The sequence below is a fragment of the Electrophorus electricus genome, chromosome 2, assembly GCF_013358815.1.
Source record: "Electrophorus electricus isolate fEleEle1 chromosome 2, fEleEle1.pri, whole genome shotgun sequence".
In the NCBI taxonomy this organism is placed as follows: Eukaryota; Metazoa; Chordata; class Actinopteri; order Gymnotiformes; family Gymnotidae; genus Electrophorus; species Electrophorus electricus.
Window position 1 is genome coordinate 6469516 of NC_049536.1, and position 17933 is coordinate 6487448.

A 17933-nucleotide genomic window follows, 5' to 3' on the forward strand; every position below is an offset into this window, starting at 1 on the left:
GCCCGTTTTTTTCAAAGGTCAAAAGTAATGAGTATAGGATATAATGGTCTGTAGCCTAACTTCTGTAGACTACCTTGTCTGCGATTTCCCCTTCTTAATAAACTCAAGCAAAGATTCACGTGTAGGCTATGCTAAATCCATTTAAGATTAAAAAAAAAGAAAAGAAAAACTTATGAACTACTGCATAACAAGCAGTTTTATTTTGTTGTTAGTAATCCGATAATGAAGAGATAAGACCTTGTGGTCAGGAGACAACCAAACTGGACTAATATGCCTACTTGCTCTAAAGGTTCTTCAGTTTCAGCCCTTAAATTATATTTCAGCTAAGTACACTTCTTTCAGAAAACCTGATTTATATTTATTAAGTATTTGTCCTTTATTTTTTAATTAATTTTGCCCTAAATCAGATGGCCAGTGCTTAACGTTAAGATTAAACATTGTCACTGTGCTTAGTGCAAGGCCAATGAAATACAATTAGCATCTAACTAGAAGTGCAAATAGCAATGTATAGGCTATGATGCGAAAAGAAGGGTATTTATAGTACATCGCAGCAAAGAGCATTTAACAACAATATCGTGTATTAAGATTTAAAGTCTTAACATTTTCACAATTTATTTATTGTCGTAAAAACACATTTTGTCATGTCTGTATAACCTATAATAAACGAGGCAGATAAGGCAATTCAATAAGACCGGACACTGGAAATAAGTAGAATACCTGGCTTCTATCCTCATTTTTTGTTGGATTTTTTTTTTTTTTTTTGTTCCTGACCATCGTCCCAGAGGTGGTCAAGGAACGGGAAAGAAATGTCCAGTGGGTGGGCAAAGAGAAACAATGTACAATTGTCTATACACCAGCTAGATCATGTGAAATGCAAAACTTTACCTCCACGAGAATGCGGCTTATTAACCTAAATCTCAGCAAGTGCACCATTAGTTTTGCTGTGCTGTTGGGTTTAGTAATGGCTAGAGGTAGATCTGGATTACTGGACAACTGGAAATCCAAGACAACCTAAGGCTCGCGTTCAGCTTTATTCACAGGTTTGGAGTGCTAAAGAATTTGAAGTTGTTAAATAAACGCCGTGGCGTCGCCGAAGTTGCGAGGCAGTTGTTTAATGTTCACCAACATAGCTGTTTTTATCATCTCGTTATAAAATGGAAATTCAGTTCTAAAATCTGTTTACCTGAGCAAAGTTAAAATCTCTTAAATTACTCATTACATACATAATGGTGCACATTAATTAATCGTTTTGTTGGTTTTCATTTTTTATGTTTAGGACTAGTTTTCTTAGACCTACCACAATAGGATTTTTTTACCGTCAAAATATGGTCAAAGAGGTTCACTTCGTAATCGCATTTGAAGGACTACGTAGCAATCTTTGTAATAAATTAGTCCAGAAATATTTCGTTGTTCTAATGGCGATGTTTTTGAATACGTATTTGAGAAGTTCGCGGCTTTTCTGCCCTCAAACCCATTTGCGACGAATGGCTATTGCCTGCATAAATGCAACACGATGAAAACAATTTTCACACAACTTTCTTTGTGCAAGCCACAAATTCGACGGATCGACATGGTGACAGGTACATTTGCCGTAAGCCATACAGAAATAGCAGTTCACTCTGAAGATTAGTGTAGCTGACAGATCACACCGCTGGTCCCTGTAAGAGCATCACTGAAGAGCCCAGCAATTTACAATAAAGTGTAAATACGAATTTGATATGCCGACCAAGGTGTACATTAGCATTTGAGCACATGAATTACACAAGTATATTTATAATTTTTTTCCACAAGGTTTAATATAAATTGTAAACCAGAAAAAAGCTTGCTGTCCTATATGACCGTGTGGAATGAATTCAAAACAGGATATTGTAAATGAGTAATATATAAAAAGCAGTCTGGTAGAATTTGGTTAATAGGAATATTTGCCATGCTGAATCCTTTTGAATGTGTTGTAGTGAGCTCTATTTCATCCCGAGATGCATAAGTTTTCTGTATGGTCCAGGGCCTCCCCAAAGTCCCCTTTGAGAAGAAAATATTTTAAATTAGCGGTAGAAATGCTGCAGCTCATGCTGCACCTAAAACCACTATATAAAAACAACTACAAGTTAAAGACTCTGAGACCTAAAACATTCACCAACACTTACTTGAGAAGCCCATGCCAATACAGGTGGGGCATTATATCAGCTTTCATGTGATACATGATTCTGCTTTCTTTGCTCTGATCCACAGGGAAGGTCTCCAGTGGTTGTCCATTATAGTCAAACTCTGCCAAGATGACGGTGTTGTAGCTTGTAACCAGAGGGCAAGAAGTGTAACCATCATACTGCGATGAAGAAAAACACATTTTAAAATATACTGAAGTACTTATGAATCTTCCTTAAAATTTGGCAAACTAAATTCATTTACATTACTTGAAAGGAAATTTATCCTTTTTAACTATTAAAGATCACCTCTTTGTCAGGCTTGTCTTTCTTCATCACTTTAGTAATGGTCCTTTGAAGTACACTTGACTGTGCAGCTATAAAAGTTACATAGTATCAAACTTCTGTCACAATCTGTTTTTTAAAATGAATAACTTGAGAGGAACTGAAATCCTCTCACGTCCTACAAATTAAGATAATTGATTAATCAGAAATAAACTACAATAACAAAACATGAATTATTGTGTACACAACTAATTTGTGAATTACCTACAGCAGCTGCAGTTTTAGAAGTTGGCAGATTGGTACAGTCCCCAATTCCAAATACATTAGCGTACTTATTGTGCTGAAGGGTATGCTTATTTACATCAAGCCAGCCAGCGTGATCTTCCAGTGATGAGCCTTTTAGTACTGCAGGTGGTCCCATGGGAGGGGTAACATGGAGCATCTCATACTGGGAAAATAACCCGCAAAACAGCACGAAGGTGAATGACCCAGTGCACAATGTGTCTAGCTGAATGAAGCACTAAGCCCTTGCTTACCTCAAAAACCTTTGATTCTCCAGGACGATCAAGGTCCTCAAACACAGCCTCCCGTCTGTCTGCTCTGACCTCTATAAGGTTGTGTCTTAGGTTCACATCGATGTGACGACTTTTCACAATTTCCCACAGTGCATCAGCATACTTCTTAACGCCAAACAGTACAGGTAATGATGTGTTGTAGATAATGTTGGCTTTAGACCTTTTTCCTGTCTTTCAAGGGAAGAATTGCACGAAGAATTGTATCATTATGAAATTTCTATTCAAATTGGGTATCACTATTTATAGATCAAATAAAAACAATAATAAAACAATTATTCCTTTAAAATGCATGATCTTACATGTAAGATAAGCACCATGCTACATATGTTCTTCAGTTACCATTTATGCTAGGCAATTATAAAAATGAACTGATCAATAACACTAAAAAACATGCATAATCAAAACAACATACACCTAATGCAGAAATACCTTTCTCAGGAAAGCATCTGAAAGGTACATGATTTTCTGGGGAGCCCCTGCACATTTCACAGGAGTGTTGGGAAAAGAAAAAATAGCATTTCCCTCCTTGAAGTTCTGTAAGGCTGTCCAGGTCTTCTCAACTGTTTGCAATGAGTAGTTTGAGCCAATCTTTGGATGTTCAAAACCTTCTGGTAGGCCTTTGATCTTAAATTAAATAAAAGCAAAATCAGTTTACCGTAGTAGGATTTTTACATAATTAGTGTATTACTAAATTACATATTGATAACAAATAAATTACTAAATAAATGAATTACATATTATAAAAAGGTACCTTCTCGTAGTGCAACTGGAGGCCAAGTGCTACAATCAGATAGTCATAGGAAATCTAAAAAATAATAATTACATGTCACTACATCCAATCAATCATCACAAGCAGACCATGCCCAAACCGACCAGTCGTCTCTGTAATAATTCTGTCTAGCTGTCATCTATCACCACTACCTTATCAATAATCATCATGTTCCCCATTGTCTTTTCTCTGCATTGCTTGCCTTTGCTCTGCGTAGTGAGCATTTCCTGTTTTTTCCTCTAGTTACTAGGAATTTTGATCTATTCCTGGTTTTTGCCCCTACCCTCACTTTGGATCTCATTTTTTGTACTTCTGCCTACAGGGTTCTGACCTCTGCCTGTTTCTTATATCTGAACCATGCGCTTGTATCCTCCTCTGACCTTTTAGCACACGTTTTGTCATCTACAATGAATTTATTTCCTTTTCAACACATTCCCAATAAGTCAGAAAACCCTACTGATAATTGCAGCAATAGCACATTCCTTTTTGCTTAGCCACAGCAATTTGGTGAACTGCTAGACACATAGATAAGGTGTCTGCTTCATTTGCAAGTAACATTTCTCTTTGGTGATACGTTTCACTATAAAGCTTTGGCTATTTCCTTACTTTGTGCCCAGAATCTGTGAAGACAGTGTTGTTTTTAGGATCAATGTTCATGACCCTGGACTTGACCCATTTTACTCCAGGGGGGATCACGCTGGCAGTGGGCCGTCCAGATGAGGTAATGATTTTAGCTCCTGCACCAACCAGTGTCCAAATGGGCTGGTAATAATGCATCTGAAACAAAGTAAGACAAATTCTTACTATTATTACTGTACTTCACAAAAACAAATGTATAAAGATCATGCGACAACAACCAATGTAAGTCCTCTTCAGTTCACTTTTGTCATAAGAGTCAAATGTTGACATGCTGGGTTTGGAAAAGTTTCAATACTCTTATATGCATCATGTTTCTCTTGAACAATTTTGCATCTATATAATGAGACTTACATGGTCTTAGGTTTAAATGTTTTGGGTTACAAGATACATCATGGACTTTTTTTGCAACTGACCATCCCTCCCAAAACATACGCCCTTCCACCCCTCGCCATTCATATCCGGTCTGTTTCTGACCAAAGGACCACTACCGATCAATTATTTTGATGGCAGAACATTTTACCACAACAATGACACCAATATAGCAGTGGCACTGTAAAGGATTTTGAGTTGGTATCTGTGTAGCATATATCAAATAAGACAGTATCGGGCATACCAGAACTTTATATGTCTCCTCTTCCTGATATCATATTTCCACTTTTCCAGACTCACATGGTTTCTATCACAGTAATTTGGCTTTTCATTTACAGCACAGCCTCTGCACTCTCATTTTACATTATAACTATTCCTGCTATCAGATATTGCAAATGAATATAAAAATGTGAATGTTTTGAGAGTCTCAAATTACACAATAAGCAAGGTTAAACTGAGAGAGCATGTTCAAATTTGAGTATACCTCACTTGGTTCCACTATGGCCACATTCTCTGCACCAATTTTCCTTTTCATGCGGGCACCCATTGTGATACCACCACTTCCGCCTCCAAGCACGACAATTTTATAGTGTTCCTTGGAGGTCACTCCGCCGCTGGAGTGGACGTGACAGTTAACAGAGAAAAACACTCTGCTACCTCTTCTAAGGAGAGCCGCCTGTGACGTTAAGGCTGCCGCCATGATCCTGTGCTTCTGCCAAGGAGGAAAAAAAAGAAGAAATGCATCGATCAATTCCAAGGAATTTGAGTGCTTAACCAACCAGGTTAACGCTAGCTAGCTAGGTTAGCTAATGTTCCTTTATAGTTCGACTGTGTAGTTACTGAAATATACCTATTACAATTAACATTTACCCCCACCATAGGTTAATTACCATAATACAAATATCTGAAAATTAACCTATGCCTTCTAATGCCTGACTACTTTAGGCCCTTTGGTGAACTTCAACACTTATTCCCAAATTTAGGTAGCTAGCGTTAGACACTTGCTCGGTGTTACGAAGGTAGCTTACTTCTATATGTTATGTAGCAAGAGTCATATTGTCTTACCAGATACGCCTAAACGACAACAGCGTCTTCGAATGTGGACCCGAAGTTTCCCCTGAGAACCTTTTCTTAAATCGCCTATTTCCTGTTTAGCGTCTTGGCACGTCATTGAGCAAGAGTATTATTACGCAATAGTGCAATAACTATATGGCCGTCATAACTACTACCCGAAAAGCTTTTTTACGCTAGTCATGATGACAATTGGATGTTAGCAACCAATCGGTATCAAAATGAAATGGTGAGCGAAAAAATACGGAATACATGTGCAATACTCGTGTTAGTCGAAAGGTGTCATTATTGCACAATGTCGTTCATCCTCTAACAGTATAAACGGTTAATTCAGGGTGGCAGGGGCCGGAGCTTTTCTCGGCACGGGCGAACGCGCGCACACACATGCAACCAGTGGCCAATTTATACATTCATAACATGTATGCCTTTGGAGCATGGAAGGAAACCAGAGTACAGGGAGAAAACCCACAACAAGTATCGGGACAACGTACAAACTCCACAGAAGCAGCGTCCAGCCTGGGAATCAACCTGGGTCCGTGAATGAGTCCTGACCACTGTGCCTCCCTTATGTGTGTCTTATTTCATAAAGAATTCCAACAGAAACATTTATATCATCATCGAATAGACTTGGCTTCAAAGTGGCTTCAAAGTCTTGTCACAGTGACTCTGCACAATTTGTTCAACATAATCTAATACCACTGGTTCAAATAAATGGCTAATTATCAAGTCTTTCCTGGTGTGGGTCAGGTGTGTTACAAGGAGGAGTCATGTTTGGGGGTGGTATTGTTTATAATAATGAAGGTCAACACTGACAAGACCTGCATAGTGTTCATAGCACATTTCAAGAGCACACTCCCTAATTATCATAGATGTGTAGTCATCAGTCCTTAGTAGCATTATGTTAACAACATAGAAGTTGTAAGAACTACATGGCAAATAAGAGTTAAAGATAGCCTAACTCAAACCAATTGTGATGTAGAAGGAAACCTAATTACGAATGTAATGTTGGAAGTCATCTGAATTTAAAAACCTTATTTTTGTAAGTTATAAAAATGTTTCGCCTAGCCGATGTAGCCATACCACTATACCAGCTCATGATGAAGGGGCTGTGTTCCAGCGGGAAGAAGGAACTCTGTGCATTCGCTGTTCTCTGTGCATGGCTATGTGGGGAAGATGTGGAAGAGGAGACAGCACGCTCATCTCGGACATTAATGTCTCTGACCGGGCCATTGGCACCGCCATTTCGCAGATGCAGGACGGGGCTGAGAGGGTCCTCACCTACTACAGTCAGCGCGTGAGCAAGTCAGAGTGCAACTACTGTGTGATAAGGAGGGAGCTGCTGGCTGTCATGGCAGGACTGTGCCATTTCCACCCTCACCTCTGTGCTGTGCACCTCACGCATTTCAGAGAGCCAAAGAGCCAGGCTGAGAGGTGCGCCACCAAAGAGTGCAGTGCGTGGCAGCCGTTGGTGCCGCGCAGCTTGAGTAGGACGGTGCTGGGTGCAGTGTACGGGCCAGCTGACATAAAGCACTTTGGCATAGGCAAGACACTGAAGTGGCCGTGGCAAAGCTTCTACTGCCGCATGGATGTGGAGCTTCACGTGCACTGCTGTGTCCAGTGTGTGGCTAAAAACCGCGTGCCTCTCTGAGGTCCCTCCTCTCTGGCTCGCTTATGCACAGGGTCACTGTGGATGCCTTGGGCCCCTTTTCTACTGCTGATGCTGGAAACTACTATATTTCCTGTTGGCCATAGATTACTTCACCAAGTGGCCTCAGGCATATTCTGTCCTGGACAAGAGTGTGACCATGATGGAGGAGCAGCTAGTCAAGAAGTTCTTTTACCGCTTTGGAACGTTTAAGGCGCTCCATAGTGTTGAGATGCCAGTCATGGCTGAGGTCTGTAACTGCTCCATCCACAGAGCATCTAGCTCGTGAATAGTTTGACAGTGACAACTGTATGCTCACCACCTTCTCATTGTGACCACCAACAACAGCGTGACTGGCACCACCACTTACCCTTGGTCCTGCTGGCATGCTGCTCCACCATGCAGGAGTCAACCAGCTTCAATCCAGCTCTCCTGATGTTCGGCTGCGAGGTCAGGATGGCCTCAGCGCTGCTGTTTGGTTGTTTACTGTGGTCTGGGGAGGACGGCACACCTGGAAAAGGCCATGCCGAGCGACTCCATCGCTGCCTCCATGCCGTGAAGCAGTTCACCAAAGACTACCAGCAATACCAGTGCTTGTCACAAATGAGCGTTCAACTTGTGCTACCAAGAGCAGCAATGCTCACCCAAGTCTGTCACCATGGGATGGACCCTCCGTTGTGAAGGTGCACCTGGGCAAGGTGCTATACTTGACCAGAAGGATGACTGGACTGTTGGGGCACCTCACAAACCCTTGTGTTGGCCAGGATAGTGGGCAGGTCGGAACATCTGCAGAAGGAATTGGGGGTGTGTATGACAGCTTCAGGGACCATGTTCGGGCTGTTTAGCTTGGGGATGCTATGTGACAGCCGATTTTTGGGGGATGCTATGTGACCTTGGGCTAGCGGAGTGAGAAAAAAATGGGGAGGAGTCATGCGCCTCTGTGCGGACTTCATTTAGTTCAATTAAATGTTTGAAATGTGTTGTTACATAATTGGATTTGGTATGTGTGTTTGATTTAGTCTCTGCATTTTTTAAATTTAAATGTAAGTTTTTTTTTAATAATTTTAATTTAGAAATGTCTACCGTGTCGCGTTTGTGTTCTAGTTAACGTTTTCACCCGTTAGTCAACCCTTTCCTTGGTGTTATTGAACACTTGTTAAGTGTTTCCTATTCCTCCTTCTCCACCGACTGTACAGTATTTAAAGGTATGAGAATAATATGAGAAACATTTTTGTGTCATGCGTTCGTTCAGTAATGAATGTACGTATGTAGGCTATGTGCGTATAGAGCTATTTCTCATCCCAAGAAATAAAATGAGCAATTTCAGATGAGAACAGACGCGTTGATCCTGGCGATTATTGGTGGGACATATCGGAAGACAACGCGATTCCCCTGTGGAACAATCCCACATCCAGACCACACACGCGTGCACGATTTGGCTGGCGGATTTAATATTCTGGTTTCCGTTAACGGTAACGGACAGTTTGTACTGTCGTGACAATATGTGTGTTTGTGTGTAAACTCTCTCTTTTACTGACACGCACACACGCACACAGAGAGACACAGAGAGTGAGTGGGAGAGAGAGAGAGATAGAGAGAGAGAGAGAGAGAGAGAGAGAGAGAGAGAGAGAGAGAGAGAGAGAGATTGGAATTTGGCTGGTATTTCATTGGTTTGTTGTAACGACGCGGCACTCCGCCACGCCAGAGAAATAGTGAGTCTGCGTATGAATGGAGCATGTTTTCGGTAAATACTTTATACTAAATACTAAATAAATCGTTTTTTTCCCTCTATGCCATTCTGTGAAATTGATTTTGTTATTCTGTAAATTCTGTAAAGACTCTAATTGCGCCTCAATTGGAATGAATCGCGTATATCATAAGCGATAGGTTACTAAATTCAGATTATTCAGTTTAAAGATACAGCGCTTCTATTGTGTTGCTTTAAAACGCAGGATATGTCAGTCTGTGCGCGATGTTTTTGGTAGGCCACTCGGATTCGTATCTCAGGTCCACAGACACGTCTCTAATGACTAGTAGAACTGAGTCTCTAGAACTGCAACCGCTACTGCCTTACTGGTATAGATGAGTATTGCTTTTCATGAATTCAAATGAATTTTGGTCTGGTTTATGCGCAGCGCTGGTTTTATGTATAGTTTTATGGTCGAATGTTTCGTGAGGTACCGTGATGATGCTGTTAAAGTTGGTTATGGTGGTTGGTATCGTTATATAAAGATTAGACTACCATAACTTATGTCTTCTTAAATGTAGATTATAATGCTAATTTAACTACGGAGACAAATCCGCCGTTTTAAAAGAGCAACGTATGGTGAGTAAGGACACCGAAATTATATTTTGAATAGTTTATATATACACTTAAATATTCGGAATTCGGAATGGCGTGACAGAATGATAGATGAATGGCCAGGGATGAATGACTTAGGAACTCTGCTGTTGACTCTTTGTTGTTGACCAATTGCTGGTTTGAAGCATTTTAAACCTTATTGGGCATTTAGAGTCCCACCTACTGGCATATGGCACCTTTGGTCATCAGCATGCTTTTTCTCCTTTTCAAATTCAGCTGTGACACTCGTTTTTCTTTTCATTTTTTCCCCCCCTGAAACATTCGATAATTCGTTAATGCAAAGTAAGAATTATTTCTGGACTGACCTGTTTACTACCTGTTCGCTAGCCACATCAGCACTCCATGTCGTACTCCCTGTGGAGTAGACTGCTCTGAGACCCACTGGGGTTTCCATGGACTGCAGGTCCACTGGGTTTTCATTATGGAGAAGTCAGAGCGTGGCAGACATTACAAAAACAGCTTTTATTTTTAGGGGCTTATTTCCGTACAATTGATCTAGTGTGGTAATAAATCTTTCTGCTCAAAGTCTAAAAAAAAAAGATGGGCGTTTGGAGCACAGAGAGGAGCACAGAGCACAGAAGTCTGGCCCAGAGAGTTACTGTTGAACAGAGTGAGAATTGTGTACAGCAGTTTGCTTGGCTTAAAGTAGTGAAGTTTTGTGATATTTTATATAATTTAATAGACTAATTATTAGTAACACCCTTAAGAATGTGATAATTGTATGTTGAGTTAATTAAACCGATACAGGAGATGTTATTTTCTAGTGAATTCATCGGGAACTGTCAAAGGTGGTCTGATGTTATGGTGATTCAGAAGAAGAACATCTGTATAGGTAAGAGGAATTAGCACTATGTTGGTTTCACTGTTATATATACTGGTGGAGGGCACCAAATTTAGAACATTTGTAAGTGTTTGTCACTTGATGTAGTTGAGAAAAGTACAGTATCCACTTTTTCTTGGGCAGTTAATTCTTTTCAGCATAAAATGTTTCCAGTGATACAGCAATACCCATTTGGGCCTTAAGATCAAATCAAACAAGTGAATAATTATGGCTTTTTGGATTATGAAAATTAGCAAAAATAATATTTTGTTTTTATCTGTACATCTTAGCTTTAAACATTTGTCAGATATGTATGAAACACGCCATGTGTTTCAGCTGATGTCATATTCTCTGGGGTCTTGTTGCCTAGAAACCTAGATGCCATCCGATTTCCGAGGTTGTTGCTCTTGGTTTCTCTTGACACAAACAAATGAAAATCCACATAATGTATAGCCACATTTTTAATCGATTCTTGATGAAGGAGGAGCACATACAATGTATCTCTAAATCCTTGTTTGTTGACCACTTGATCTGCCTTTTATAGCATGGTCTTCTGTTCTACAGAGATAAGATGGAGAGTTTTGCTATCACAGGGATGTTTTTGCGTGATTGTCATTTGAGTCTTTCTATTAGAAAGCATGTGTGTGTATGCATATTTGCAGTGCATGTGTATATGTTGTGTATGTGTGTACACATGTACATTTACACAACAAATACAAGTGCCTATGTGTGAGGTATGTGTGTGGATGCCTGCGCATTTCTTTATGGTGGGAGGTAACAAGTAACAGGAATCCACCGATGATGCAGTGCCCTGGGCCCTTGTGTAAGATGAAGACTGTTAAGTTACTCCCAGTTCATTCACTTGAATAGGAATGTTGGCTATTCATATATTTACCTTGTAAGGTTGTGTTTTTTAAGTATGACCGAGGTCATTATTGTAGGCTTTATGTTCCTTTTAGGACGGAGATGGATAGTAGGGTCAAACCTGCAGGTAATGTTCTTCTTCTGTGTGTCTCACTTTCTGTGACTTATTTTCGGGTTTGTGTGAAGTGATACTGTGTTGTTTAATCTTTGGAAAAAAGTCTGATTTTACAGATCACTCGAAATTTGCTTGCTTTGCTTTCAAAGTACTAACTGAGAGAGTTTTCTTCTAGTGAGCTACTAGATATTTGAATTTCTCCAGTACTGGTGAAGCATCATCTTCTCTGAGATGCTTAAATACTTTTCACAATCTACTGGTAGTTTATTTAAGGAAACAAATACCTTTTGTGGCTGTTTCAACTATAGTCAAAATATAGAACAGAAGTAAAATGACCTAGCCATTACTCAGCCTGGAGGTGATTTTGATCCTCTAAGAACTTCTCTTATTTACAGGTTCCAGAGTAGTGGAATAATCCTGGTCAGTTTCTTTGTTATGAAGTTTGCATCAAATCCTGACTATAGATATATATTTCTTGATTAATCTTTGCTATAGCTAGCAATTTGTTGCTAAGTGCTTTTAGGTGATCATGTTATCGACACAAATAAATGTGTAAACAGAGTAGACTCTCCTGATTAATTATTAACACTTGTTAGCACCTGTTTTGCCAATGTCCTATTGTACTGGGTCTTTGCATGAGGTGTGCTGTAATTTGTAATTCAGAAATTATTCATCCTTCTTTCAAATGTGCATTTGAATTGTGTACTTTTTAAATTGAATTTGAATTGTGTATTTGTTCTTTTATATGTTTGTTTGAGTTAATAAATAGTAGATAATATTTTTATTTGAGTGCATACAACATCTTTAGTGGTTAAGGTAGGGACAGATTTGGAGTTACAGATAATATTTCTCTTAGTAAGGTTATACGCTTACTCTCTGGAGCATGAGTCTATGTTCTTTTAACACTTCTAATCTCAGATATCATTTGGATGGAGTCATTTTTGAGATCACACCAATTATGACCTTTTAATATGGCACACTAGTTAAAGTGTGAAAATACATACGTATATATAACTTCTGTGAAGTATATTGGTATACAGAGAAACTGGCTGAAATTGCTTTGTGTGGCATCTTCTCCAGGGACAATGTGGAGGTGTCAGCACCCAGTGGCAAAAGTTTGAGGTTACAGTAGCACTGTGGTACACTGTGGATGTGTCAAAGCATGATGTAACTTCCTTCTTCTTACAAAACATGAACCATAAGCAGGATGTGACTTTAATTTGCTAAATTTGGATTGATTCAGATACCTTACTTATAGGTTTATAGGTATAGGTTCCATTAATGCTGTGTTGTTGTAACAGGCAGGTACGGAAGGAGATGGAGAGTTGGATGCAAATGCAGGTTGGATTTTAATAAAATCAAGGGAACATGTATAAACTATTGGAATGTAAAAAAAAAATGCCAAGACAAAGCAAAACACGAAATGGAATAATCATAAATAACATGAGCCAGGGAACAAACTTAATACTTAGAACGCAGAGAGCATATTAAACATACATGAAAACCTTAACAATCCATGCAATAACCAGCCAGGAAGCAGGACAACACAGAGCTTAAATACTGAGCTTAATTAAGAATAACTAGACACAGGTGATAGCAATCAAAGGGCTGGGAACTAAACAAGGAGGCAGAACAGAACAAAACTCAAAAAGAAGGGTGTCATCATGTAACAGCAGCCCAAGTGCTGCAGGGCGCAGACCGAGACGCACAGACTCCCTTAATTTGGTGATACATTTAATAACATAAAACATATATGACAATCAAGGCACTCACACATAACAGACAGTGTAGACAATAACAATGACACTTAAATGCTGGATCACGCTAACAGTGGATAGATAAACAGTAATACTAACACGAACGATTACACTAACGCTAACAATGACAGTAATAGCAACAATGACCAACTAGGCGGGGTTTAAATAGACAGACAAACACTTAACATCAACCCCTGCACAGGTGTGGCTATAAACTATGGTGAACCCCCCTGCAAGCGGCAGGCTGTATCACATGACTGGTGGGTGGGTGGGGGGGTGTTCCCGGGATATGCCAAGGGAACCGCAATGCATCCAGGGGGAATATTTGACAGTTTTTTTTTTACTCATTTAAAACTCAACTGATGTCCACATCAAGAGCCGTTTATTTTTATCAGCATAGACATATGTAGAACTTAACTATTATTTTTTTGTATTGTCACTCACACAAACTACTAGACATTTCCACATTCTGCTATTAGCCGCTGCTAAATGATTAGCCGTGTTCTTATCTTGCAATTAACACAAGACCTCTGGATTCTGGAATTCTACATTCCTGACTGGGGATAATGTGATTCAGTCTATTATACATTCAAGCAAATGAAGGCAATGTTCCTTACATGCCAAAGTGATCAGTGTTTTTATTATCTATGGAATTATGTGCCCAAGAAAAATATAGGTAATGCACAATTACCTTTAGTGATCAGCTTAGGTGCTTTACAATAGAAACTGGCCTGTATTGCTCTAATTCATGACCCTTGTCTGTGCTGTATAAGAATGACAGTGCAGACAGGCAATGGCACAGAGATGGCTGTGGATGTTAGTGCCATGGAGAGGAAGCTGGAACCTGCGCTCCAAAGCGCCTGGACAAGGTAGAGCTGCCAGGGTTTGTGGGAGCGGGAATGCGTAGTAGAGAGGTTGCAGAGAGTGTTGCTATCCGTGACACATAGATCTCCACAAATGTTTGTTCCTGAAATGACCACTAATTTCTTATGTGTTTATGGGATCCATCATAAAACCACTGTCTAAGTGCATGCAGCCACCAGGATTCATATTCAAGCCCCACCTGTACTGTGTGAGAGACTATTAACCAGGTTTTTTATTGTGCTTTCTTTGACCCTTTTTCTTTTTGATCTTGATGTGCTTGACTATACCATGCTGTTTATCAGTTTAGGATTGGGAGAGATTGGGAGGGGGGGGGGGGAGCTAAATGCCTAGTTATTGTTAATGACTGTGAACTGAGTGGGGTTTTGTGTAGTAGTTACATACCTTTTTTAATGCTGTATAGGAATTTGAAGCAACATACAGATGCTGACAGTGGAGTATTGAACCTATTATTGAATTTCTTGGTTCTTACCTTAGCAAACTGCGAAGTGCAATTGAATTAGGTGAAATATTGATGAAGTGAAAATACATCCCACTAGCATACAAACCACCTACACACCATTGGGTTAGAAGGGAAAAAAAAGACTAAACAGTTTGCCCTGAGTGGGAGGAACTTTTTTCTTGAAGAAATTTTCTTTAAATTTTAATTACAAGCCATTTTTCAAACACCTGTCTCTTTGTTCTAAGAGGAGGAACGCCATGTCAGAGCTAACGACCGTGGTTATAATGAGAGGTTCAGTTATGCTGTAAGTATTTGGTTCCCGACAGTAAAGGTCCTTACAAAAAGCAGTGTGACTAGTGAGGGCAAAATTGGAATTAGATAGAATTAGATTGAATTAATAATGTATACTGTAGATGTTCTAGAAATTATTATCTTCCTACTATATAACTTAATAAAAGCAGGAATGGCATTAGACTAGTTCAGATGCATATATCGTTTTTGCATTTATAATGACAGAACAGCAAGGCCTAATTAATCAAATGATCTTAAATTGATGGTGAGTGATTTTTATTATTATCATGATGTAATGTCACTCACAGTTTTGTTATTATTTTTTCCTCAGGATAATCACATCAAGACAGCAAAGTATACCCTCTACACCTTTCTACCCATTAACTTGTTTGAGCAGTTTCAGCGGTTTGCCAATGCTTACTTCTTAGTGCTGTTGATTCTACAGGTAAACCTGAGAGTTTAATAAGCCCTTTACGTTATGATGTTTTTCTCATAGTAAGGCCATTGATTTTAAGATCCAGACCCATCCAGGAACTAATTATTATGAGTTGGGTCAGAAGTATGAAATTAGAGATATAAAAAGTAAGCAAAACAGTGTTCCCCTATGACTGGAATTCACAACCACTGAATTAGTCTTATAAAATGATTTTTACTTTATATGCCAGCAGTTAAAATGATTTTTATGTGATGTATTTATAGTTAATCCCTGAGATCTCCTCTTTGTCCTGGTTCACCACCATTGTGCCTTTGGTGTTGGTACTGAGCATCACCGCTGTGAAGGATGCTACTGATGACTATGTGAGCATATGTTCTGACATGCTGAGAATTGTTTACTGTGATTTTTTTTGCTTGGATGCTGATGTACACAAAGAGTTTTTACTCAGGGTAAAGTGGCTGGACAAAATTTTAAAAATTACGATAATATGAAAACCCCCAAATTAGATTAAGAAGGATTTTTTTTCCAAAAATGCTTTTGTGAACATTTACTTAAAAGCATCTGTTAAAGATTGCATTAACCATATTATTTGAAGGTATGCAATATTTTAAAAATAATATATTGCTTCTCGTTGGTCACATTATAAACCACATGGCTTGTCACTGAACTAGGCATATTCATTGTCTCCATTTTTTGCCCTGAAACAATAGAAAAAGCCACTTTGAGCGTTTGTTGTAGCGCTTTATCATATTAAACCGCCAAGTCTTTTGAAAAAAAATCCACCAAATGCTAAAAAATAGAATAAACAAACTATATATGTTCTATACTATATATGTTCTATAATCTGCCTGCTGTGATTGTGCTTTGTATTTCAGTTTCGCCATAAAAGCGACCAACAAGTCAACTCTCGCCAGTCTCAGGTACTCACCAAGAGAAAGTAAGTTGTCACTCTGCCTTGATGGCCTTGTCGCTTCAGCATGCAAGCTGAGCCTGTGTGAGGTATAATAAAAAGATTATGGAGTTCTAAAAACAGTTCATGTCTCTTGTTTCTGCAGGCTGCAAAATGAGAAATGGATGAATGTTAGAGTCGGTGAGATCATAAAACTCGAGAACAACCAGTTTGTTGCTGTAAGTTTCAGTCCAGAAATTGTAGGATGCTATAAAAAACATTGAAATAATTTCAGAGCTTTCATTATAAAATATAAACGGGATTCAACTGAGTTCAATATTATTGTAGCATGCATATGTGACTCCAAGGCCTCCCATATAGACTGACATGAAGTGACTCTTCTGTTTGCTGGCATTTCATGCCTGATTCTGTCCACTCTCTCCTGTCTTCTGTGTGGACCCTACAGGCTGACCTGCTCCTGCTGTCTAGCAGTGAGCCCTATGGTCTTTGCTATATTGAAACAGCAGAGTTAGATGGGTAAGGCAAACCTAGTATGACTCATCTCTTATATCTGCATCACTGTCTGATACCAAATGGAAGACTAAACTTGGGCACTTGCATGTTTGAAATGTGAAAGTTAATTGATAGAAATTGATTTATTTTACATGTGCATTTACACTTACAATGTAATTTGATTTCATAATTGCATCTGAATAATATACTCTCAGCAGTTACTGGGGTAAAAATGCTTGTTTCTGGAATTTGCTTGTAACAGAGAGACAAACCTTAAAGTGCGCCAAGCCTTGACTGTAACCTCAGAACTTGGAGCAGATGTTGCCAAGCTTTCAGAGTTCAATGGTAAAGCTACTTCAAAAATACGAGTAGTGCACTGTCATCACACATCCAAACAAAGAGTTCACCAAAATCACCATATATTCACTGATTGGATTATTTGTTTTGCTTGTCTGTAGCTCTGGAAATTGTAACATTGGGTGAGTCTGAAGAAAGTATAACAATCAGTTTCTTAAGTGTCCTCTTGAGTTTGGAAATGAAACTACTGCTATCAGTTGTAAAGAAAACTATGTTGCTATGGCCAGTGAAATGCCCAGGGTACTAGCGCTATTTTTTGCGGGTTTTATTGTTACCATGTAACAATGCTAACAATGCTATCTTCAGTCTACACAGGTGTTTGGTTCTTTGTTTTTTTTTTGTGTTTTTTTGTGTGTGTGTGTGTGTGTGTGTGTGTGTGTGTGTGTGTGTGTGTGTGTGTGTGTGTGTGTGTGTGTGTGTGTGAATGTTTGATTGTTTCATTTGTTGCATACATGGGCAGGCAGCTGTTGTCTTTATCACACATGTGAACCCACACACACACACACACACACACACACACACACACACACACACACACACACACACACTTTTTGGTGGCTTAACATCTAGCCTTGAGTTATGTATCTTCTACCTATCAGGAGAAGTTATATGTGAGCCTCCCAACAATAAACTGGACAAATTCACTGGAACCCTGTACTGGAAGGATAATAAGTATCCTCTGGACAATGAGAAAATGCTGCTGAGAGGCTG

The 17933-nt window shown here is 39.2% G+C and overlaps 2 protein-coding genes across 2 annotated transcripts in view; one reads left to right on the forward strand and one right to left on the reverse strand.

The window, feature by feature from the left end:
* Positions 1-595: 595 nt before the first annotated feature.
* On the reverse strand, positions 596-6080 carry sqor (sulfide quinone oxidoreductase). Its single transcript, XM_027017140.2, has 10 exons — positions 5844-6080; positions 5263-5490; positions 4377-4547; positions 3753-3806; positions 3431-3625; positions 2963-3172; positions 2691-2874; positions 2451-2518; positions 2145-2323; positions 596-2019 (listed from the first exon to the last, which is right to left on the reverse strand). The coding sequence occupies exons 2-10, from the start codon at positions 5476-5478 to the stop codon at positions 1962-1964; spliced, it is 1335 nt and encodes a 444-aa protein (XP_026872941.2). The 5' UTR covers positions 5479-5490; positions 5844-6080; the 3' UTR covers positions 596-1961.
* A 4557-nt stretch (positions 6081-10637) lies between these two features.
* The window catches only part of atp8b4 (ATPase phospholipid transporting 8B4), an 18052-nt gene continuing 10756 nt past the window's right edge, over positions 10638-17933 (forward strand). The window contains exons 1-10 of the mRNA XM_027017154.2: positions 10638-10688; positions 14186-14281; positions 14982-15040; positions 15359-15472; positions 15727-15825; positions 16339-16400; positions 16519-16591; positions 16819-16889; positions 17128-17210; positions 17822-17933. The exon at positions 17822-17933 is cut by the window's right edge and continues 47 nt beyond it. Coding sequence (XP_026872955.2) covers positions 14206-14281; positions 14982-15040; positions 15359-15472; positions 15727-15825; positions 16339-16400; positions 16519-16591; positions 16819-16889; positions 17128-17210; positions 17822-17933 — 749 coding nt within the window. The 5' untranslated portion in view covers positions 10638-10688; positions 14186-14205. The remainder of the gene's footprint in view (positions 10689-14185; positions 14282-14981; positions 15041-15358; positions 15473-15726; positions 15826-16338; positions 16401-16518; positions 16592-16818; positions 16890-17127; positions 17211-17821) is intronic.

Bases quoted from the DNA above. Each gene is read 5' to 3' on its own strand.
- sqor (XM_027017140.2), bottom strand. From the start codon at position 5,478: ATGGCGGCAGCCTTAACGTCACAGGCGGCTCTCCTTAGAAGAGGTAGC. The intron at 3,626-3,752 runs GTACCTTTTTAT...ATTTAATTTAAG, and splicing joins TCCAGTTGCACTACGAGAAG to ATCAAAGGCCTACCAGAAGG. The intron at 2,519-2,690 runs GTAATTCACAAA...TAACTTTTATAG, and splicing joins TAAAACTGCAGCTGCTGTAG to CTGCACAGTCAAGTGTACTT.